The sequence below is a fragment of the Amphiura filiformis genome, chromosome 1 (assembly GCF_039555335.1).
Source record: "Amphiura filiformis chromosome 1, Afil_fr2py, whole genome shotgun sequence".
NCBI lineage: Eukaryota > Metazoa > Echinodermata > Ophiuroidea > Amphilepidida > Amphiuridae > Amphiura > Amphiura filiformis.
In genome coordinates, this window is record NC_092628.1 from 3,837,493 (window position 1) to 3,863,220 (window position 25,728).

Genomic DNA, 25,728 nt, shown 5'->3' on the forward strand with positions numbered 1-25,728 from the left:
AATTGCGTGGAGATTGCGCGGAACTTTTATACATAAAACACTTAAATATGAAACACAGGAAGCAAAACATGTCAAAATATGAAATTATACACCGTGTAATGTAGGATATATTTTTTAGCATTATGATATTTATCTAAATCACACAATTTTTAGAAATTTTTGACCAGTTTTTGGCATTTTGGTGGCCATTTTGAAAAGCACCCTCTATCTGGAGTTTAACACCATTTGACAAATTGCATACGTTTTGCATTCTTCAAAGTGCAAAAAAAACACTTTCAGTCATATTGGTCGTGACTTGGTCATGGAATCACTATTTTCACCCCTACTATACATCCCCAACTATTCAATGTGCGAACAAAATGACAATTTTCGTTCACATTTCACAGTACATTGCACAGATAACTTGAATTTCATGGAGAAAATGAAATTGTGCGGAGAAAGGAAAATTTCACTGTGTGGCGGGATTTTGCGCCGTGAAAATCGTTGAACCCTGATCATGCGCAATTCTACAATATGATGGTTGAAGAAAATTAGTGTGAAAATGATCATAGAGACGGAAGCAGTAATGTGTGGCAATATTGTACTGACCTATGATAGATGGTGTTATGCATCACTATCTTACAATATGGTGGCTTTGTGCCAGTTTTAATACACAATTAGAATTTCTTCCACATATAATTTCAATTTGAGAGTTACATACAAGTAGTTTCAAGTGTTTCTATAATTTCAATTTAAGAGTTTCAAGTGTTTCTAATGTTTTTCTCATACTGTACAGACTTAATTTTGCCAGTACTTTCTATTCCGTAAATTACCACAGATCAGCATTTTAATATTGATTTAATTTCCTGAAATTTCATATCCAATTCTACACTCTTTTGTAATTTTTATAAAAAGCAAATGTTCTTAAATTTGTGGAAATTTACTTTAAAGCAATTTGGGCTCTTGCAAACTTACAGTGCAATTAAATGCCTTGAAATCAAGCAACTTGCATTTTAATATAACCTGAAGAACTGAAAGCCACTGAGTACTTTAATGGACCAAAAACACTGACATTTCCAGAACAAGCATATACAATATTGCTAAAATATTCTCCTAATGTATCACATAAATGCCAAAGGAACCCAATAAAGACAAATTTATCCATGATCGCAACAATGAATTCTCAAAATGATCAGCGATATTTTCAACATTCTTCTGGCATCGGATGAATAGAAGGCACACAATTGTATCTCATTTCAAGATCTCATTGCATTTTATACTGAGTGTATAGTACCCTCCCTAAAGGCACTACATTATTTTATGTATAAAAAGTGCATTTTGAGTAAGTAGCCCATGGCTTGACGATCGATCACACACATAACAGCTGTTAATGTAGTGAGCATCACCTTTCTAAGCTTCCTCATGACACAGTTGGGTTTAAAATCAGATCACCCTAGTTTTAGATATATCCTTGGCAATATGAAAAAAAAAGACTTGCATCGAGATGTCGCTGCATTGCATATATATTAGGTATATTATTCTATGAATAATGCTATAGGAAATGTGATTGGATATTCACCTACAAATCTAAATGCACTGTAACAATACTAGTGCATCTCCAGGCTAAAATATCACAGCAAAATTGGAGTCTATAGACATAATTGACCATTTCAATGAATACATCGCTATAGTTTGATCAGCTCGTAATAGGCGGGAAATGTTAGGCTTTTACCACTACGCCGAAAAGTAGACTCACGTTAAGAGTGCTATTTATTGACCTGTCTGGTCTATATTTTGTGTGTTAAAGAAATTAGACAGCGTATAGGACTTGAATTAATAATTCGTAATGGTTCTGGCGAGATGTCACAAGAAAATTTTCAAAATAAAATATTTTGATATTAATCCGCGAAGGCCCGCCAATTATGGGCTGATCAAAGTATAGGGATAAATTTACATTTCCAATCATTAAAGTTTGAACCAAAGAGATTAATTAGACAAGGAGAGAGCGGACTCTGCCATGTTAAAACATGTTTTTCAGTGAGGGTACATAATATACACACTATAGGGTATACTTTCTGATTATTTCACAATGTGCCAAGCGAACTTTGATTCTTTATTTAGTATGCTAGTTTGTGATCTAAAGGTAATGAGATGTACCAAATACTGCTGACCATGCAAAGTGCTGTAAGGAGAAATAGGTAGGAATTTATAATGCACGTGCTTTACAATTTAAGATGCCAACTATTGTTTGATTTGTCTCCTTTGCCAAAATAATACTGGATTATACTCTTTTGGTATCTATAAACAACAATCCAATATGGCATTTCCCACAGCTTCAGGCATGAGATTTGGTGGCACAAATCTCACAGTCATTTAGTCTCAACAAATTTGATATAACCAGTCGATCATAGAGGAATAATGTGGCGACTAAGAAATTTTCTCAAATGCACAATGAATATTGATGGACCCTATATTATCTGGCACTCAACTGCAAGGCATAAACATCCATCTCAGACCTATGTAGATAAGAGACAAACAGTCTCATCACATTACAACCACTATGTATCTATGGTTATAAGAACACCTTCAAATCAAATATTGAGAGAAATCAATGGGAGAATACTGCTGTGGTTCATTCATGTTGACTGATACTATATATATCGGTTATTTCTGGACCTGCCTTCAGGGATTTTATGTACATATAGTAAGCTAACATTGCATACATCCAGAGTATGTTGAATGCAGTGTAGGGCAAAGCTTCAGTATGTGATGGAAATAAAACAGAAAATATCTTTCTTATTTCTTTACAATCCAAGTTATTTTAGAGAACAAATTTCCAGAGTATGTTGAATGCAGTGTAGGGCAAAGCTTCAGTATGTGATGGAAATATATCAACAGAAAAATTGTCTTTTATAATCCAAGTTACAGAACAAATTTGACTACATATTTAAGGGAACAACCCAAAAGATCGATGACATCTTCTATAAACCTGGGGCCCAACTAAAATTTGTTGGTGGGCATAATCCAAGATTTATTTCCTCCCTCCCAAATGAAACTAGTTTCATTTTTAGGATGACATCAATCTTTTTGGTTGTTCTCTAATACTGAATGTATTTTGTAATTCAATGAGGAAGCATGCTTATTAAAAACAATTCTTGTGCCACTTCCTCTTTTTAAATGTTAAATGTGACATGATCAAGGGGAATGAGTCGCATGTCGACCCTGGTCGGAAATGAGTTTTACATCTGTTTCTAAAGAGGACATTCAGAGCTTTCAGAAACTGAAAACCCCATGTTGATATGACTTTTCTTTGTGAAGTTACGCCAATTTTTCAGCCACTGAAAACAATAAAAAACAAAAGAATTTTAACACTTTCTTTGCCAATATATCAAAATCAATATTAGCGATATCCGACTCATTTCCCTTGATCGTGTCACATATTTTCACCTTTAAATCATCTGGCAGTAGAAAATTTAGTTATAGGGGTAAATTTAGTTACACAGGGGCTTTGGAAATTTGGAAAATATGCCCCACTTCTGAAAACCATTTCTTTTTTTGCACCTAAAATTGACACGCAAGAGCCTGACAATAAATGTGCCCTGAATCTGCTACACATCCCAAACCCACCTTTCCACTTATCAAATACCATTTTAATGGCTGTCCAGATATTTCTTTAAACATGATCACTTGAATTTAGAACAAGAATGAAACCATGAATACACCAGAAAGCTCTTAATGACACTGAATCTCTTTTAATTAGGTTTCAGAATCAGTGGGCAGACCTTGACATAAATATTAGTGTCAGCTGAGTCAATAAATAGCCTAAAGTTGGCATTTAAATCTATAAACGTGAGATGAACTATGGCATTAAGACGCATGCACAGATTTTTTGCCTTTCAAGTGAACAAATATAAAATATATGTCACCATATAGATGGCCTAAGAGAATTTGACAATGTAGAACATATTTCTTGTTCCATGTTCATATGTTACAGATAATTATGGTCAATGACTGGGTGAGCAGATACTGTTCATCACTTTGGAAGAGTCAAACAGTACTACTTAATGCAAACTTCTGCAAATCCGTAGAAAAATTCATTTCAACACCCACTCTCATGACAATATTGGGGTGTCATTCCCCCTCCAAACATGGGCTGCCCCAGTCACACCCTCCAGTCAGAATAAATACAAAATCACTGAAACCCCACTATTTTGGGCAACAAATACAAAATCTTATGATTTTACCATTTCACTTCACCCCTTTCCCACCCCACCCCAAAACAAATTCTTGTAAAGACTTTTAAAGTTTTGTTATTAAAATGTTTCTATATTCCTATTTATGCTCTCATAAATGGTAATTTTTACTGCAACACAACAGATACACCCAAACATTATTTTATTGACCCTGAATATCAAATACTGGCCTAATTCAAGCAACTATATTTACATGCAATTTTCTCATTTACTAATGTACCCAAGTCATTTCCTATAATTAGTATATCAGGATCATTTTTTTACATGTAGTCTATGGTATGCGTATCTGTGATTGGGGATATTGAACATGATTGAGGGAGCATACAATCATTTTTTTGTTAATTTTGATTCAATGGAATTTCCCCAAATTGAGTCAGGTTTATGGTACCTGTGCCCCCAACTGTAACCTCCTAATCTAAAATTATAAATTTGGAGGCAGAACTTTTTGAATGACCCTCCTAATAAGTTAAATATTAATGTAGGTAAGTGTTTGTTGCAGGCAGAACAGTTTTCATATATGATTTAGAGCATTGTTGTGTATAATTGCACAAAAACCCTAACCTTACCCAAACCCAAATTCCCCAGCTGCAAATTTCATATCCCAAGTGTTTCCCTGATTTATAATACACACTTATCTATAATAGTAATCTATTCATAATTAGTCTTTTAATTTTCAACTTCCTCTAAAAATAACTATTGCCTGTGAACACAAAACATGATGAAACTGAAACACAAGATCACATTTTGCCCAATTAAGCAGTAATCAACTCATCCAGCATTTAATTACAAGTAGTCAATTACAGTGCCCACACACTGTACATTTTTAAGTACATTTGTTTTAAGCCTAATGAGCAAATTAACATGAAAAGAAATATTTACAGTTTAATAGTGATTTGTGAGGCTCTCTGACAAAACCAGGAACAAGTCACATTTTTGACATTTCATTATTTTAATATAAAATGTACTCTAAACAATATGATCTCAAAACAAGGGCTTATGCTTAGTGTTTTACACACCCAAATTTGTAAATACACACCCAGTTTTTGCCCACATGGCCTATACTTAGTACACAAAATCTTTAATTTACACACCCAGGTTTTTGAATTTACACACCCAAGCCTTCAAATCCTTCCAAAGACCATGTCCCAAAATTATATAAAAAGCATCAATTGATACTTTCCACAATATAAATAACTTTGTAAATGCTCCCTTGATATTTTTGCCTCATTTGCTATTCTGAGAAATGGGCCAATTAGTTTTCTGCTATACACAAGATTGAATAGGGATTATCCTACATGTAGTTCAAATTTTAATTAATGATAAAATAATCCCCTATTTAATAAAAAGTACTTTCAAGGATTTAAAAGCCCCCCACAGACAAATACCATAAAATGAAGAAATTCAAAAATTTGAATATTTTTATGAGAATGTCATCTTTAGAAGCCTATAACTTGAGTGGGTCACATGATATTTCACTATTAACAATTCACTGTCTACTTTCTCTGGTCTGGAATAGGAGCAAATTATATCATATTCTATTACCCCCACGACCCATTATTCAAAATCGCGCACTATGATTTGTTGAAACGCGTCATGTGACAGACCATTAATTAGCGATAAAGTGTCAAGGGCAACAAATTTTATGTTCTTATATCATCACAGCGCACAGCAAAGCGCACAGCACATAAATGTAGGGGAGAATGGAATGCCAGGGGTGTGTTATTGTATGTGCATACCTGCTTATAGGGGAGAATGGAATGTTAGGTTGTGTTATTGGAATGTGCATACGCTTTGGCTACGTGTAGGCGCTACACCTTGAGGTAAACAACTTGAAATATTTGGGCAAAAAATGTGATATTTTCTCTTTAAATCGCACTATTTTGTGGTAATAGAATATAAATAAAGGGTGCAGCATTATCATTTACACGCAAATAATGTGTCCTCGGCAGTAAAATCGTGAAAATAATGGGTTCGGCTGCGCATCACCCATTATTTACGTTTTTACTGCCTCAGACACATTATTTTCGTGTAAAGGATCATGCATTACCCTTTATTTCTTAAATGAAAAGTAAAAAAAACAACCCAAAAACATGAATCTAATGAAATTTGCAGGTGATATTGTGTAATTTCTAGCATCAATAATTTACTATCTACTTAGCTTGTAATCTTGCAATCACATTCTAGTTTCAGAAAGAGTAAGCATACAATCCTATGTAAAATGTTTTCTTGTTTAAATGGATTATATACCTCTCCATGGAATATATATGTATGTATACCTAGTTGAGTAGAACTATGTTCTTTTAGTTAATCAGTAAAAGGGAACAACACGTAATCCTGTCTTACTAGCAGTCAACGCAGGATATGAATTCTTAAATACCACATTTATCATAGGCTTACATGTAAGCTGTGAGGTACTCTAAAATCTTAAAAGCTTCAGCAAGATGCATAGTACTTTCAATCTGAATATGTTGAGCAATTCATTTTACTGCCAGTACACAGAGCATATAGCCCTACACTAGGACCGGTTTCCCTTTTCTAAATGTCAAATTTAAGGCTTTTCTAAAACTTGGAAGATTCTGGGTAAACATCCAATATGGCGAGTGTCATTATACTATCGGGAGATTGTGGTACTGAACAGGGAATCAAGTTATGGCAAATTTATGACCACTGGCCCTAAAGGAAAGTAAATACAGGAATTGAAGAAAAGAAAATATCAGTAAAATATGGGCTACAGTTTCACAACTGCATACTCTCGTACACAACTGCACAGTCTCAGACCAAAAGATTCTGAGTGGTAAGTCTGACACTTATTTACCACTTCAGTTTCTTGGTCATCAACGAGGGTGACACTCACCAGTACATCAGATCTATAACGCTAACCCAGCCAGGTTAACAAATTAGTAAGTGATATTGATTTGTAAGTAATGATTAGGCATTCCATATTCAGTTAAAAGAAATCACCATGTTTTACAATCTACTAACCTGTCTTCTTTCTCCCTGGCTTCTCTTTTGATATTATGTAAATCTTCCATCTCCTTCTCAATCTTACCCCCATCTTTGGCCAGTCTCCATAGGTTGACTTTAGTAGAGAGAGTCATGCAGCATGATCCCTGGTACGCTATGTCTAGATCTACCCACATTCCTTGCTCATCTATACGGGGCTTTGAGGCACGACGTAGAGTCGGAGCGTACAACCCCATGTCTATTTCTGTGATCTTGAGCTCATCTATGAAGAATGGGATCTGATAAATGAAGGAAGTTGACTTGTAAATTGTACAAAGTGGTACTGCAGAGATGGCAAAGGCCCCAATCACAATCAAAGGGATAGCTTACACAAAGACTGTATGCACCATCATTCCTACAATGTAAACCCATTCCATTAAGTCCCCAACCCAATGTAACTCTTCCATAGGATTTATATAAATGTACAATGTAGGATCCATAACTTACAAGTTCCCCCTATTTTATACCTGCAAAAAATTTACATATTCAAAGGTAATTTGCTTAGAAAACAGTCCTAAATGTGCACTTAAAACCTCTCAGGTAGATGCACGGCCCGAGGAGCAAATGGTATGAGCAAATACCTTGTTGGTTACATCATTTATCACAAAAACATATTTCAGTCAATTCAGTCAAAATTATAACTTTGAAAAACACACATAAACACTCACCCCTGTCTGTGTTTGCCTCCAAACGTGGACATTGTGTTTTGCTATCTAACCGAGGACGTGTGTATGATGTTTTCATCGCCTAACCGTGGACTAAAATGGCGGATTTTTTGTGTGTATAATACGAAACGGAATTTTAGCCATCACCCTGCGGACGGTAGTTTTTACACGTGTGGTCCTCGGTTTCAGGCAAATAGCATTTAAAGCATCTAGCATGCATTTGAGGTCTTTTGCAGTTTGAGACCGAGGACAGTCCTCGGTTGGAAGTAGGTCCACAGTTTAGGGTGAAAAATCTTGTGTGTGTCCTCGTTTGTCGGCGAACACGTACGCACCCCCCCCCACACCCCAACCACACACACAGCACATACTTACCTTGAGTTTGCTCAACTTCTTTTGTAACTTTCCTTTGACAACATCCGCCCAATATTCCTCCCTCAAAAAGTCCCAGAACAGACGACCTACAAACGCATTAATCCATGACACCGGTGATTCAGCCACACACGCACTGTTCAAATCTGCCGTCTGTTTCCTTGCCGGGCTTGCATATGTTACACTTCCGGTTTTCACATTAGTAACCTGTGGAGGCGCTTCTCTTGTATCCTTCTCTTTAGGTATAACCTTAGATACAAACTTATAGAAGTCCACTGTTCCTTTGCGAGCATTAGGATCATCAGGTTCGGCTCGATATAAGTACTGATTACCTCCTATTTCCGTTAACTCATTACCTGTTAAAAACACTTTCTTGTATAAAGTTGGGATCGGTCGGTATCCCTTCACTTTCTGGAACTTGGAAGCCAGTTCAAACTTCCAAAACCACTCTTCTTTTTCACGACCTGTCCTTGCAAATAGATATAGCACCTGATCATCGCATTCTTCTTTCTTCACGACATCAAAACCCCATTCCTGGGCATCAAGGTCAGCCATTCGCACTTGTTCAGGGTCCTTCTTTTCTACAGACACACCTTTCTTTGGCAATTCAATACAAATGGGGTACTTTTTGCTCCATAATCGTTTCTTTACGAGGCCTTCTGGTAGTAGATACACCTGAAAACAAAGAAGAGAAGTCGCCATGGCTACAAATTTTGAGCTATCCAGACAAATGAGTATCAAAATTTGCATTAACTATATAATTGGGTTTCTTTTTGCTATTAGGGGCTGTGCAATAATTATGAGCCAGGGGGATAAAATTTCCAACAACATTCCGTTTCCGCACTGTTTTCCTATTTAGTTTCTAGTTTACTTTAGAGCCTTCGATTTACAAGGCACCCCATGAATGTGTGCCAAAAATTGCTTTACCCACTCTGGTTGCCAAAAACTGCTCCCCCACCAGCAGGCCAAACATTGATTACCCCGCCCCCCGTTGTACCCTCCCCCAAGGCTCATATATAATTATTGCACAGCCTTACCTTGCTTCCTCTCATATCATAGTGTCTTTGGTGTATAAACTCAGGTTTGATGACCGTCTCATCATACATGGCTCTTCTTGGTATGTTGTACTTTGGTCTTGACAAGCGTAGTTTGTACTGATCCAAACGCACATACAGAGAATGTGTCTGTGCTATGTGATAGTTCTCTGGGTCGTATGGACTTGATAGCTCATTCATCCACCCCTGTGAAAAAATTATTACTCGAGTCATATTTCAATTTATATGTATGGATTGTTTTTAAGGTACTACATTTATAAAGAAAATCTCTTAACATTTTTGAAAGTTTTAACATACATCAATCAATCAATGAGTTAAATTTATGTCATTGCGCCAAATTCATTTCAAAATGTTTAGTGGAGCTCATTAGCTCAAAAACTACTGCTGATAAGCATCCTGTAGGTGGCTCTTCAGGAGCTTCTTAAACTGATCTTCAAAAGTGCAATTTTTGATTTGACTTGCAATCTGGGAGCATAGGCAACAAATTTAGGAGTTGGAGCTCTACAAATTGAGATGAGTTTTAGAATTGTGCCAGTGAGCCCTTTTAAGGGGGTACTACACCCCTGGCCAATTTTGTGCCTATTTTTGCATTTTTCTCAAAAATTATAGCGCATTGGTGACAAGTAAAATATGTATATTATAGGGGCAAGGACTACAACTACTGCACTGAAAATTCAGCAACTCAAGGCAAGTAGTTATTGATTTATTGATCAAATAGTGGTTTTCCTTATTTTTGACTGTAACTCCACAACTGTTGTCTGTGCTGAAATAAATTTTCCAGTGCAGTAGTTGTAGTCCTTGCCCCTGTAATATACATATCTTACTTGTCATCAATGCGCTATAATTTTTGAGAAAAGTGCAAAAATAGGCACAAAATTGTGCAGGGGTGTAGTACCCCCTTAAGTTGTGTATAAATTGTAAATCCATTCCTGTCTTGAAAATCTTCCCATGCAGGGCCTTGTGTCACTCCTCATGGGTTATTGTTCACTCTAACATTTAATAAAAAAAAAATCTGTTGCCTTTCTGAGAAATTAAAATTGTTGTCTATTAATTATAGATCATTCATGAATATTCTATTGTTCTCAATTGAAATGTTTCATGCCTCAAAGCACTTCAATACAGGACTGTGCAGCTTCTCAAGTCTGGAAATTACTGTTCAATAACAGATACAAATCACTTCAATTGTATGTGCTTTGTGCGTTTAAAAGTGACAATAGGAGATACTATATTAGAAAATATTTAAACTGAGCCATATAGTATGTTAAAGCTTAGTCAAAATCAAATCCTTCCTTAATTCACTGCACATAAGGCTTTTATGGTTATGCCTCAAAGCCCATGGCAGTTTCAAAAACGAATGTCGAATGAGGCTTTTAAAAAAAATATTTTTTTGCCTAATTGTCTAATCTGGACAGAAGAATATCCATAGCACTGCAATATTGCAATTGAGTTGCCAGCCCATTTGTGACAGCAAAGGAGGACCCATCACCTGTGACCTCTTCTTGTTATATACCTCATACATATGATTTCAAGTTTTTAAATAATTACTCCCATTATCTTGACTTTGAGTGCTGTTTAGCATTCAAACTCATTTCAGCAAAGAACATCAAGCTACATTTTATAGGATTGGGCCCATACCTATCATACCAGTGTGTAGCTTTCACCAGGTTGGCTGGGGAATCCCTCGTTCAATGGGTGCTTTTGTGGCTGCATAAGCTGCAGCAGCTTGGCTGGGGAAGGCTGTGCACTTGAAAAATATACATCTTTGGTAGGTATATGGGCCCTAAAACCATTTCTCAAACACAACATACAGTTAAACTCCCTAAACATCAAATATCAAACACAAATTATGTCTGCATGCATGAGTCTCCAAATCCAACACAGCAATGTTGACACAAACAGTATAAATATGCTGTATCTAATGTATACTTGATACTGCATTTTTAGGAAACCCAATGGGTTGGGAGGGATTGACTACGGCTAAAAAGGTGGACAGTGAAATTGGGTACCGTACTATTTAAGGAATCAGGAAGCCCATATTTGACCTAATTAATTAACACCCCTTCCTGAACTTTTTTATTTTAAGGCTCATAATCTGGGCATCAAGTCTCAATACATGTAGGTTTGCAGATCCTATTTGTAACCTTGAATTTCAGCATTTTTGTTTTTGCAAAAAAAAAATCCCCAGTTTTACATAAATAACAATAACAACATGTAGCAAATATAATCCCTTCCCCTACAATTACTTCCCTATATATTGCTTAAAAAAAAAAAAAAAAACACACAAATGAATAAATTCTATATTTTACCATTGATATCAATTATGAATTACACAACCAATTTCACATTGTATGCGTACAATAATTTGCTAAATTAAAAATACATCACTTGCTGCCAATATACTACCAATCCTGTCCATAAAATTAGCATATAAATTGCCTCTGAGAGAGATGGATCAAATCACCCATGATGTAAAATTAACAGCTTCCACACAAAACGTGAGCTTAATTAAATCACATCACAGGTGATCATCGTGTTCATTGTAATCATAACAATACATCAGCGCATGAATTGGATTGTCAGCTTATACAGGCCCGGATTGGCTATGCAGCTTTTGCATTTAGTATTCAAAACTATTGTTTTAATTATTATATTGTTTGTAATACTTCTGCACATAAATTTTCAATAATTTCTTCTTGGCCAAACACTGTTTTCCCTATTGAAATATGCACTATACAAATTATACATGATACCAAATTCATTGTATACTTTCTGCATCTATAGAATAGTCATTGAACACACATGGTGATATGTATACAATATTTCAATGTTTTTTGATGTTTTAGGCGAGTGAATGTATTATGCTAGTGGATGAAACTGATGTCAGCAAATTATGAATTAACTGTACAGCCAAAAATAGTCATGAAGGTGTTGACAAATAAAAAAAACTAGAATAAAAAAAAAAAAAAAAAAACCCTGTTCTACAGGCGGACGGACCTTTCAAGTAGGCTCGGTCGGTCGGCCTTTTTCTTTCTTTTTTTTTTGAAAATGACCCAAAAAGCACCAAAATCTGCAAATAATTTGCAATTTGAGAAAATACAAAAAAACAAACATATTTGTTCCTGAAATTTCAGAAATTTGGGTCGGCTTTCATTTGTACAGGAAATATTTTTCCCAATTTGTTCAAACGCTGGGTTGGTCAAGCCCGTAGAACAAGATTTTCTTTTTTCGTCACCTAAAGGATAATTTGCAAAAAATCATACCAAATACTTTTTCTTCATAAAACCCGTAAAACAAAATAATAATAATAACCTACAACTTTAATTTTAAGAATGACCTGTTTAGTGAAAATAGTACAAAGTACAAAGTAGGCTTTACATCACATTGTGCACAATCCTTTTGGAAGTATTCATTCAGGATCAACAAGATTTTTTTTTTTTTGCTTATAGATTTCCTTTTCAGAGTTCACGGCGTTAAACATGTTTTATGATAATGATTTACACGTAATTAATATCACACTAGAAATGAATACTTGATGCATTTTTTATGTACTCTTGTTATTACTTTTACAGTGACTAGTTTTCTGAAAGGGAACACGCAATAATTCAATTGGCCTTTTGAATTTCTTTGTATCAAATCAATATACTTTCAGTTCCTGTTTTCTGATTTTATTTCTATAACTTGAATGGTTGGTAAGCATAAGGTTCTATTGAATAGTCTGTCTGAAATAGTGTGAAAATCTAACTGAAAAAAAATCCTACTCCAAACTAATTTTGTTGCATTTTGTCACAAAAGATCAGTTTTGGCCAAAAAGAAGAATTGTAATTTTTTCATAAACTGAATATTTTTGTTTTTAAAAATCAGAAGGTACCACAGGATCATTTCCTTTCCAAAAATGAACTTATTGTATACTTTGGACTAAACTTCCAGAAATAAGGAAATCAGAAAAGGTACATGTTCCCGGGCAATGTTCTCTCCCATTAGTACTCTCCCCTTGGCAAGATAGATTAAAATCAGACTTCCGCCTCCCCATAATACATACATGACCCCCGATCGACAGCCTTATCCTCCATTTTTATTCATCAAAACTGAGATTTTGGTATCAGAAGAAAACTCGTCTCATTACCCTGGTGCAGAGAAATTTAATGCCTGAGATATGTTTTGTTTTAAAAATGGTGCATGAACAAAAACATACATTTTGTAGCGATTTGTGGTTACTACACAGGAAGTGTATATAGCATTTCTGCTTCTCATACCAAAACCTCTGCAGCAATGCAACTCAATATTTGGAAACATAATTGAATACCTGAGTGGAAGAAGGGCCCAACTCCAATTTTTTACAATTTAAATGAGTTAGACCCAGCATTTCATTGCCTGCATACTGTTCTTCCTTGTGTGTGAAAGATGAGCCAAAATCCACTAGAGCTCTTTTCTTCCACATACACTTAATCATGGTTTTCAAATATTGGGTTAAAGAGGAATTTTGTTCATCCATGATATCTGCTTTTCACTACAATAAACTTTCTTGCTAACATATTTCATGCTTCTACTTGTGCAATTAATGGATAATTATCAAATTTCTGTAACACATCTGCTTACGGAACTGGCACTTACAATATATTAGTGGAAGAAGGGCCCAACTCTAGCTTGTATTAAGACCTGTACCATTACCATGGAAACATCATATAATTTTGAATGTATGTAATATTGTATGATTCATGTATTATTAGGTCCCCTGAAGATGAAAACATTCTGTCTATAAAACTTTTCCAAATATTAAGTTTTTTCTTTTATCTCAAAAACAGTTTTGATGGAGTTGGGCCCTTCTTCCACTCAGGTATTGCTTATCTATGATCAATAGAAAACTGATCAAGAAAAATCAGACCATGCCTCTTTTTAGATACATGTACAAATAAAACTATTAATTTTTTTTAAAGACATAAGGCCATCATAATTTAATATTTCGTCAAGGCTTCTCCTAAGTTAAAAACCTAATTAATGCGGAATGCGGGTTTTAGCGGTTTTATTTTACTTAAATTTTTCTTTATCTGTGGGATGAATTGTTTGATAACAATAGACTACCTTTTCACCTCTCACAGAGGTTTCACTGTGTTCAAGACAATGGATTTGATTGAGATTTACGATTTAGGCTATTTTGACATCTGGCGATGTCAGACGTGAGATTTTTGTGTGGTGGATTAGGAAAAAATAAATAAAACAGCGAAAAAACTTAATAACACGCAAAAATACGAGGCAACTTTACAAATGCGCGCGGGGGCTTTGATTAAATTAAGATGTCCAAATGTATGATCTTATGAAATGAATTTGGTACATTGGTTTCAAACCTTAATTTTAGACATGTCCTGGGGTCAGGACACATTGAAGGAAAACAGAGCCATTTTGAAATTGTCTAAAAGACTGTGCCTCATAAAAAAGTGGTCAAGATAGTACTGCAAGGGGCTTCCTTTGAATTTATCTCATTTTGGCATGACCATAAGATCTTCCTGACAGATGTTACTATTCCATTATTTTTGGCGACGAATAACAAAATTAAAATTTGACTGAAATCATATATATCTGGCTTTAAGTTAGGACTGAGCAAATCAATTTGAATCATAGCCAGCTGCACCGAGTAGTCAACAGGTAGAAAAGCTAATAAAGTCAAACAGAGCACTTCAATATGCCAAAGGTTACAATCATGGATAAAATTAGACTAAATCATACAAGGCATCAATGTTAATAGAAAAGATCAATGCGCTCATATCACATCTAGACCTTTGGCCATGCTAGCATTTATTGCATTGGGCTATGCCAGTTGAAATACATACACCCCTATGAAACACATGACCTTAATCTTCCACACAGGGAGTGTGGATTTCAAATGGGGTTACCTGAATCGGTGACTCCATTTGAAATTTACGCCCCGTGTTGGAGATACATGATGTACAGTGAATGTCTTCCATAGAACTCAGGTGTAAGGATTTCAACTGGAATAGCCCATTGCAATATATTCATGCGACAAATTTGTCTCTTCACTACACTTTCATTAAAATAAAAAATACTTGACAAATATACATGATCTGAATGCAAACACAAATATTTGCCTCCATCAACTAGTAACAAATATTGAAACAATATAAATTGTATTTGAACAATGGTGATTGTTACATGGAGCTACCAGCTGTTATGTCACTATGAACAACTGTGGGTTTACAATGTGTAATTTTAATTTCATCATCAGTCAGGCAGTTGCAGGTTGATTATATGCTTTTGTCCTCCTTTGGCAACAGGGGGGGCACAAACACATCCCCTATTACTCCCCTGGTGTTTTCAACTATGGATTTTCACACACACATTCTAACATAGAATCGACTTACTGGAGGTGTCTGTTTCACAAACTGGGGGAGTTATAACTCCTTTATGGCTCAAATCGTGGAGCTCCACAGTTGTGATAAGGATCCACAGTGTAAATACCGGAGTGCACATACAGTTTGAATGCGGATGCAAATGACAAACAGTGTGATCAAATACACTTCCATGCATAGTGATATACATTGTATAGATCTTCAAGCAATTGTTCAAAATTTCCATGCAATAACAAATATACATTAAGACTACGGTGAAAAACATTTACCTTATGCAGCATGCTCCCTTGCTCTTTTGCTCGCACCTTTGATGCTGTCAGTTTTGGTCCCGGTATCTGTAGAGGTGGCAAGGTGTTCGGGTCTTCCAGTTCTCTGTATTCTCTCTCCAGCTGTGGGACCGACAGCCACACTACAAACAGTATCAGGTAGAATGCAAATGCCATTCCAGCAAAGAAACCGCTAAGAGAAGCCGGGAGTGGAAATACTAAGAGAGCAAATATGAACATGGTGGTTACTGACAGGAACAGCCCTGGTGGAGTGTATTCCAAATCCAGTAGCTCAGATTTGGGCGATTCTGTCCCCGTTTCATCAACACTTTCCGGTGATTTTGGAGTTGATGGACTGTATATATCTCCCAAATCAGACAGTTCTTTATCGGAATCAATATCTTGTTTGATAAAATCAGGGCTACTGACAGAAGGAGGTGATTCGTTTCTGGGTGGTAAATAAGTCTCTGCAGCTTCAGATTCATCACGATGACTTGATAAGAGTCCAGATAAAGTTAGACTCATCTCTGGAGGTGTGCGACCTAGGGATTGGGAATCGGAGTTGGATCGAACCGGTACGTCTTTGACTTCTGATGGTGTAGGTATACTGTAGTAGAACTGTTCAATATTGAGCGGTTCTGATTCTGCATGATTGGATACCGAGTTGAATTTCTCGCAATCTAAGCTTTTCGCACGCTTCTTTTCTGCTAGTGGGGGTTTCTTTTGACTCCTAATAGGCACAAATTCATCTTCTTCATCATCATCCATAAATTTATCAAGAAAGCTCAAAGGATCTGTCATAGAATCTTTAGGCAACTCTGGTAATCCCTCTTCTTCTTGGAGCACCTCATTGGATACTGTCACAAGCCCACTCAAGGATCTAACTGGTTTCAAAGGTTTCTGAAATGGCTTGGCCGGCTTTTCTTTCTCAACTCTATTAAGACTAGGTGCTGAATGAGAATTACTGAATGACTGCTGACGGACTTTCTCCACCGGTTTATTTAAAGCTTTTGATTCTTCTTTAGTTTTATATTCATTTAGAGAGCCTGCACTATTTGTTCTTTCACCCAGAGATGATTTCTCATCAATGGATGGTGTTCTTGAATCAAGAGAGGGTGCCCTATCAACTACAGTGGGTCTTTTTTCTTCGAGTGGAGAGGATTTTGACTTGATGGGTTTTGCTTCTGCAGATGGTTTCTTTTTGCTAAAAGATGCACTTGGTTTGGGATCACCAAAGCTATCGATGAGATCTTCAAGTTCTTTGCTGGACAGGCTCCCTTTACTATCATTTCCACGTTCTTGTTCCTTTGGCAATGTCAAGACTTGGCTTAGTTTCTTGACTGGCAACAGCAGGCACTGGTGGTGGTTTTGTGGAGACACCAACAGTAGGGGATTTATTAGTTTTGCCATTTTCAGAGTGACTGTTAGTAGTAAAAATAAGTCTTTGAAAGTCCTCTTCATCACTGAGTCCACCATCACTGTCTGCACTAAGGTTTTTGAAGGAGATCGTTGCAGCTGTTATAGGCCGCTTGGATTTCTTTGAGATGTTGGGTGCTGGTGGACGAGGTGGTTTGGGTTTTTTCTCACTCATGATGATCTATGAAAATCAACTTCTGAAATAAATTTTGAAAACACAAAAAAAGATGTCATTCTCATTGCTAAAGTTGTTTTAAAATAAACATGCTTTTACAAAAAATAAAATTAATTAATCTGAGACGAATAAAATTAGTTTTGTGTGAAAGCATGTTTATTTTGTAAGAAAAACTTTTATATTTTAAATTATTTATCATGCTGAAAGTGTAAGGTAGACAATTTTGCAACTTCTAAGTTGACAGGGTGCCACAAATGTCCTACTATAAGGTGGAAAAGTAACTGGTTAAACCGGGGTGACTTTGGACGCTGGGGTGACTTTGGACACACATAGGAAAAACTATTATTTCATGTCGGCTGTTTTACCTTTTAATATTTCTAATGTGGTAATGTATGGATATTAAAAAGTTCCCCAGTAAAATGTGTTATCTTAAATGTTTTTCATAACTTTTTAGCTGGGCCCATAAAATACAGGATTTTTGTGGTGGTCAAACTTCCGGTACTCCACCGGAACATAACAATCATTAACAATGGATACTCATCAAGCCTGTTGGATGGATAGTGAACACAGATGAATCAATAACCTACCTGGGTACTCGTGATATCTACCCACTCTTAAGAATTTAAAAGCAGGCTGTGTCCAATGTCACCCCAGGGTTTGGGTTCCTTTCCGGGTTGACTTCGGATATAATAAACAAATACTATATTTGACACTTTGTTTTTTAAATACACCACAGTGACCATGCCCTTACCCCAACAGTGACCTCCTACACACCTCACACCTATTTCCACCCTCTCCATTGCTCTACTCTTCAGTTTAGGGTGACTAAGGATCACACACTTGAATACCTGGTGTCCAAAGTCACCCAAGGGCCCAAACCCAGGGGTGACTTTGGACAAACTTTGCCCCCCCCCAAAACAAAATTACCCGAAAATAAACTAAACTTGAGTTGACTCTATGGGCATGAACTGTCCTCTGTACTTGCCAATCCCAACATGAAACTCAGAATTCTACTGATCATTATAAAAATATTTACGACAATACAGGGCAAGTTAGCGCAGCGGTAGTTCCCTCGCTTTGCACCACTGAGGTCCCGGGTTCAAGCCCCGGCGCGGCCCAAGGACTCGTGTGCACTTGGTTTATCCCGATTCCATGCTCGCTCTCGCAGGTTTTCCCCTGGATCTCCGGTTTCCTCCTGCTTTCAAAAAAATCAGTGATTAGTTGTTTGGTTATCAAAAACTTCCTTCACCCAATGGAATTTGGGGAGCTGCACAGATAATTGGTGGATGTTACAATCTAAGTGCGGAAAGGTCTGCGTCTGAGGTTCGGCTGCAACTGGCCTAGATGATACGATCTGATTGTGATGATTCACCATGGCAGCGAAATTACAGCGCTTTGAATCCTTCAAGATCTAGCTCGAAAAAGGCGCTATATAAATCCGAAATTTATTTATTTTATTTATTTAAATTTGTCCAAAGCCACGCCGGCAGTGTTCGATTTACCACCTGCACATATATATATGCAGGTGACTTTGATTCTGTGCAGGTAAGTTTGATTTATGTACCTGCACAAGTGCATGTAAAATTTTAAATTACACAGTTGGAATCAGAGATACAATGTGCCTCTAAATCAAAGAAGTAATTGTGTCATTTCATAAGGCATATATCCCTTACAAAATGACACCAATTTTTATTTTTCATCTGTAAAAAGATGATTAGTTTCACAGCACAAACTTCTTATTTTTAAATTGTCTGCAAGTTATTAGTTTCACTTTGTGCAGGTAGATTTTCTATGTTACATGTACCTGCACAAATGCAAGTAACTTTTTTCTGCTAAATCGAACACTGCACCCCGGTTTACGGTTCAAAAAGTAATAAAATATTGTTCCTCTCTGGTTTACTAACATTGAACTTGTTCTGCTAAAACCTTTTTAGATACAGTGCTAATAACATTGTCGGATTTCAAGAGCAAACTGATAATGAGTTATGTTGCTTTACTGAGATTACTGTATGGGGTGCTCAAAAGTGAAAATTTTACATAATTTTTTCCCTCCATGCCCTACACAAAAAACCAATATCACATGAAATCCTTTTTAAATCAAATTTCCTTAACAAAATTCTAACTTTTACAGAAGTACATGTAGGGTAACTCGAGAAATATGACATTAAAAACATTTTGGGGGATAAATGCATACCAGGGTACTTAGTAATGTACAGGAAAAACCTAGAATCTACAACACAGAATGCAATACACTTGCAACAAATTAACATGTAGCTTGGGAGTAAAACTGATCACATTTTAAACTACCTTTTTAAATACCAAAACATGAGTACCGGTACATAAATTCATACCTTGTTGGGTTATAAAGTTGCTCAAAAAAACTAAATTCGAGAGGCACTAAAATCAAATATAAAACACATCAACCGTAGGCACCTCCACCCCAATTTCTTCTTTTTTATTAATTTCTTGGATAAAATGTAGTTTACAGTTTTGATTAGTTTGATGATAGTGGATAAATTTAAAAACCAGTCCGCTATCATAGGCAAAATAACTAATTATTGATCATATAGGATACAACCATGTACATTCTGCGTCAGTGTACTTTTTGTGGAACAAGACGATCGTACGACCAAATACTGTGATTGGCCAATTCTCAAAAGATGTACTTGCGCCCTAAGCGTGTAGTCTTTGTGTAGTACGCTCGACCCAATATCTGTGCATACCCCAAGTTGGTTATCATGATCAAGAATTAATATTTTGCCTATAGTGTATTGTAATAAACAGTTTGACATTTCCGCCGGAGGATATGTAAACTCATTAAGATGTGGCGATCCATTTCACGATAGGCTAGTAGTACAAAGTGACAACGTGTTGTATACGCGCGCGTTAACAGTGCGTAGTGCTGCGTCTCTGCTGCAGAGTCGGCACAATGTATGCGTCCGTGTAACCGTGTCGGTACTTTGCACTTCAGAGTCACTTGCATAACATTGGATTTTGTTTCTTACTTCTTTTGTAAGTAAAATGTGCACGACATTGAATGCAATGTCACCTCAGCTCGCACCACCACCATCATGACCATGGATTGTCAACTGCGGACTGCATGTACAATGTATACTACAACGCATGCCATTCATGCATTCATGCATCAGTGTGCATTGTTGTTGAGTAGATCGATTTTGCGGAAGCTTTACTTCAAGTTCAAACGAATCGTACCACACCTTCTTACATAAATATCGTACAAATTTCATAAGCCAAAGTCTATAATATATTCTTTAGACTTACCTTGCATAATTTTAAACAGACTACAGTCAATTCTAGTCCTATTTCAACACCACTATTTCACTACGGTCTGGTACAATATCGTTCTTTCCGATGGGCCGATGTTTACATGGATTGACCTTTTCTGAAAGTGCGTTCACCTTGAGTATGTGTAACATTATTTTATTATGAATGTTGATGTTAATAATTCATTTTATGAATTAAACAATGTTTCACATTATGAATAACAAAGATTACAGAATAAAACGTGTGTTTGCGAGGAATAAATGAAAACAGAAGAGTTTTTTCGCCTTCAGTTTATAAATATGGATGAACTATCGTCCAATCAGAGCGCTTCTTGATGACCTTTGTGAATCCTAATCAACGATGTCATTTCCGTGAGCTGCTTCCATAAAACTGAGAACTTCTTCGCATATAAAATCTTTTTCTTAGAATTAGCCTAATTAGGCCTATTAAAAATTATTTCATTTCATTTCATTTCATTTCATTTCATTTCATTTCATTTCATTTCATTTCATTTCATTTCATTTCATTTCATTTCATTTCATTTCATTTCATTTCATTTCATTTCATTTCATTTCATTTCATTTCATTTCATTTCATTTCATTTCATTTCATTTCATTTCATTTCATTTCATTTCATTTCATTTCATTTCATTTCATTTCATTTCATTTCATTTCATTTCATTTCATTTCATTTCATTTCATTTCATTCACATATTTCATTTCAATTCATTTCATGTCATCTTTCTTTCTTTCATCCATCTTTCTTTCTTTCGTTCCGGCAAATTACGGTCACCTGTGTGGTAGAGCTACTGAAATCGGAAGAAGATTTGACTAACATCCAATTTCTAGTAATGGTGGCGCTATTTCACTCAAAATTACCTAGTGGCAGGTGCCTGGCCATATACCGTAAAATGGGGTTACTACGGTCAGCGGGGTAACTTTGGTCGGTCAAATATATTTTTTGAATGGTCAAATAAAAATCGATATTTATGAGCATGGATGTGTGCTTGATTAATTTTTCAAGGGGTCAAATGTCACAAAAAATAACAACTTGCCCATATACAGCGAAGATCAATTTTTTTGATTTTTTTTTTTCGGGATGTAGGCATAATACTCTGACCAAAGTTGCCCCAAATGCGGGGTAACTTTGGTCAGGCTATTTTTAACCCCTATCGCACCCTTACAAAATTATTTTTAAATCTTTTTCAACTTCAAGGTGTAGAAGGGAACCCTAATGTCATAAAAAAGATGTAATTAGAAATAGAACTGGTTTTGTCTGGAAGCAGTGGTTTAAAAACTCTGAAAAGTGCCCAAAGTTACCCCATTTTACGGTATTGACTTTTAGCCTAGCGAAGCGAATTAGACCCGTACGCTTTTGTTATCCTATCAAATCTTAACTCTCCAGCATATCAATAGGCCTACGTGGGACAGTTGTAACAGATTTTGCATTTTGAGTGTAACAGGCTCTTAATAGGTAGCAGGTTATTAAATTTGCTTAAATTAGAGAGATTCGGGTCTTATCGATCATCCTTAATATCCCGCGCGAAGCAGAATTTATATGGCTAAAACAGATATATTAGGCCTAAATATATTTCAGCAGGCATGTCACGTGTTACAATAGGCCTAATGTCCCCAGGGTAAAGGGAAATTGTAACAGATGTAGTAGATGGGCAAAGATACTACCTGCTATCATCAGAAGATATGGGCATTGATAAACTATCTGCTATCAGCAGTAGGTATGGGCATTGATAAACTATCTGCTATCAGCAGTAGATATGGGCATTGATAAAATACCTGCTATCATCAGAAGATATGGGCATTGATAAACTACCTGCCATCAGCAGTAGATATGGGCATTGATAAACTATCTGCTATCAGCAGTAGATATGGGCATTGATAAACTATACCTGCTATCATCAGAAGATATGGGCATTGCTAAACTACCTGCCATCAGGAGTAGATATGGGCATTGATAAACTATCTACTATCAGCAGTAGATATGGGCATTGATAAACTACCTGCCATCAGCAGTAGGTATGGGCATTAATAAATTACCTGCCATCAGCAGTAGGTATGGCCATTAATAAACTACTTGCCATCAGCAGTAGGTATGGGCATTGATAAACTACCTGCTATCATCAGAAGATACCGGTATGAGCCTTGATAAACTACCTGCCATCAGCAGTAGATATGGGCATTGATAAACTATCTGCTATCAGCAGTAAATATGGGCATTGATAAACTACCTGCTATCATCAGAAGATATGGGCATTGATAAACTACCTGCCATCAGCAGTAGGTATGGGCATTGATAAACTATCTGCTATCAGCAGTAGATATGGGAATTGATAAACTGCCTGCCATCATCAGTAGATATGGGCATTGATAAACTACCTGCTATCATATAAAAATACGGGCATTGATAAACTATCTGCTATCAGCAGTAGATATGGGCATTGATAAACTACCTGCTATCATCAGAAGATATAGGCATTGATAAACTACAGCAGTAGATATGGGCATTGATAAACTATCTACTATCAGCAGTAGATATGGGCATTGATAAACTACCTGCCATCGGCAGTAGGTATGGGCATTGATAAACTTCCTGCCATCAGCAGTAGATATGGGCATTGATAAACTACCTGCTATCATCATAAGATATGGGCATTGATAAACTACCTGCCATCAGCAGTAGGTATGGGCATTGACAAACTATCTACCATCAGCAGTAGATATGGGCATTGATAAACTACCTGCTATCATCAGAAGATATAGGCATTGATAAACTACAGCAGTAGATATGGGCATTGATAAACTATCTACTATCAGCAGTAGATATGGGCATTGATAAACTACCTGCCATCAGCAGTAGATATGGGCATTGATAAACTACCTGTCATCAGCAGTAGATATGGGCAATGATAAAATACCTGCTATCATCAGAAGATATGGGCATTGATAAACTACCTGCCATCATCATTAGGTATGGGCATTGATAAACTATCTGCCATCAGCAGTAGGTATGGGCATTGATAAACTATCTGCCATCAGCAGTAGGTATGAACATTGATAAACTATCTACTATCAGCAGTAGATATGGGCATTGATAAACTACCTACTATCATCAGAAGATATAGGCATTGATAAACTACCTGCCATCAGCAGTAGATATGGGCATTGATAAACTACCTGCCATCAGCAGTAGGTACGTATGGGCATTGATAAACTACCTGCTATCATCAGAAGATATGGGCATTGATAAACTACCTGCCATCAGCAGTAGGTATGGGCATTGATAAACTATCTGCTATCAGCAGTAGATATGGGCATTGATAAACTACCTGCTATCATCAGAAGATATAGGCATTGATAAACTACCTGCCATCAGCAGTAGATTTGGGCATTGATAAACTATCTGCTATCAGCAGTAGATATGGGCATTGATAAACTATCTACTATCAGCAGTAGATATGGGCATTGATAAACTACCTGCTATCATCAGAAGATATAGGCATTGATAAACTACAGCAGTAGATATGGGCATTGATAAACTATCTACTATCAGCAGTAGATATGGGCATTGATAAACTACCTGCCATCAGCAGTAGGTATGGGCATTGATAAACTACCTGTCATCAGCAGTAGATATGGGCATTGATAAACTACCTGCTATCAGCAGTAGATATGGGCATTGATAAACTACCTGCTATCATCAGAAGATATGGGCATTGATAAACTACCTGCCATCATCATTAGGTATGGGCATTGATAAACTATCTGCCATCAGCAGTAGGTATGGGCATTGATAAACTATCTGCCATCAGCAGTAGGTATGGGCATTGATAAACTATCTACTATCAGCAGTAGATATGGGCATTGATAAACTACCTACTATCATCAGAAGATATAGGCATTGATAAACTACCTGCCATCAGCAGTAGATATGGGCATTGATAAACTACCTGCCATCAGCAGTAGGTATGGGCATTGATAAACTACCTGCTATCATCAGAAGCTATGAGCATTGATAAACTACCTGCCATCATCAGTAGATATGGGCATTGATAAACTATCTGCTATCATCAGAAGATATGGGCATTGATAAACTACCTGCCATCAGCAGTAGGTATGGGCATTGATAAACTATCTGCTATCAGCAGTAGATATGGGCATTGATAAACTACCTGCTATCATCAGAAGATATAGGCATTGATAAACTACCTGCCATCAGCAGTAGATTTGGGCATTGATAAACTATCTGCTATCAGCAGTAGATATGGGCATTGATAAACTATCTACTATCAGCAGTAGATATGGGCATTGATAAACTATCTGCTATCAGCAGTAGATATGGGCATTGATAAACTACCTGCCATCAGCAGTATATATGGGCATTGATAAACTACCTGCCATCAGCAGCAGATATGGGCATTGATAAACTACCTGTCATCAGCAGTAGATATGGGCATTGATAAACTACCTGCCATCAACAGTAGATATGGGCATTGATAAACTATCTACTATCAGCAGTAGATATGGGCATTGATAAACTACCTGTCATCAGCAGTAGGTATGGGCATTGATAAACTATACCTGCCATCAGCAGTAGGTATGGGCATTGATAAACTACCTGCCATCAGCAGTAGATATGGGCATTGATAAACTATCTGCTATCAGCAGTAGATATGGGCATTGATAAACTACCTGCTATCATCAGAAGATATGGGCATTGATAAACTACAGCAGTAGATATGGGCATTGATAAACTATCTACTATCAGCAGTAGATAAGAGCATTGATAAACTACCTGCCATCAGCAGTAGGTATGGGCATTGATAAACTATCTACGATCAGCAGTAGATATGGGCATTGATAAACTACCTACTATCATCAGAAG

The 25,728-nt window shown here is 36.5% G+C and overlaps 1 protein-coding gene across 3 annotated transcripts in view; it reads right to left on the reverse strand.

The window, feature by feature from the left end:
• The window catches only part of LOC140169634 (testis-expressed protein 2-like), a 37,973-nt gene extending 20,432 nt beyond the window's left edge, over window positions 1–17,541 (reverse strand). For all 3 annotated transcript variants that reach the window (XM_072192932.1, XM_072192925.1, XM_072192916.1), the window contains exons 1-4: window positions 15,956–17,541; window positions 9,307–9,510; window positions 8,273–8,944; window positions 7,215–7,474 (exon numbers count right to left, since the gene is read on the reverse strand). In XM_072192932.1, the coding sequence (XP_072049033.1) occupies window positions 7,215–7,474; window positions 8,273–8,944; window positions 9,307–9,510; window positions 15,956–17,428 (2,609 nt within the window). In that variant the 5' untranslated portion in view covers window positions 17,429–17,541. The remainder of the gene's footprint in view (window positions 1–7,214; window positions 7,475–8,272; window positions 8,945–9,306; window positions 9,511–15,955) is intronic.
• Window positions 17,542–25,728: the final 8,187 nt, after the last annotated feature.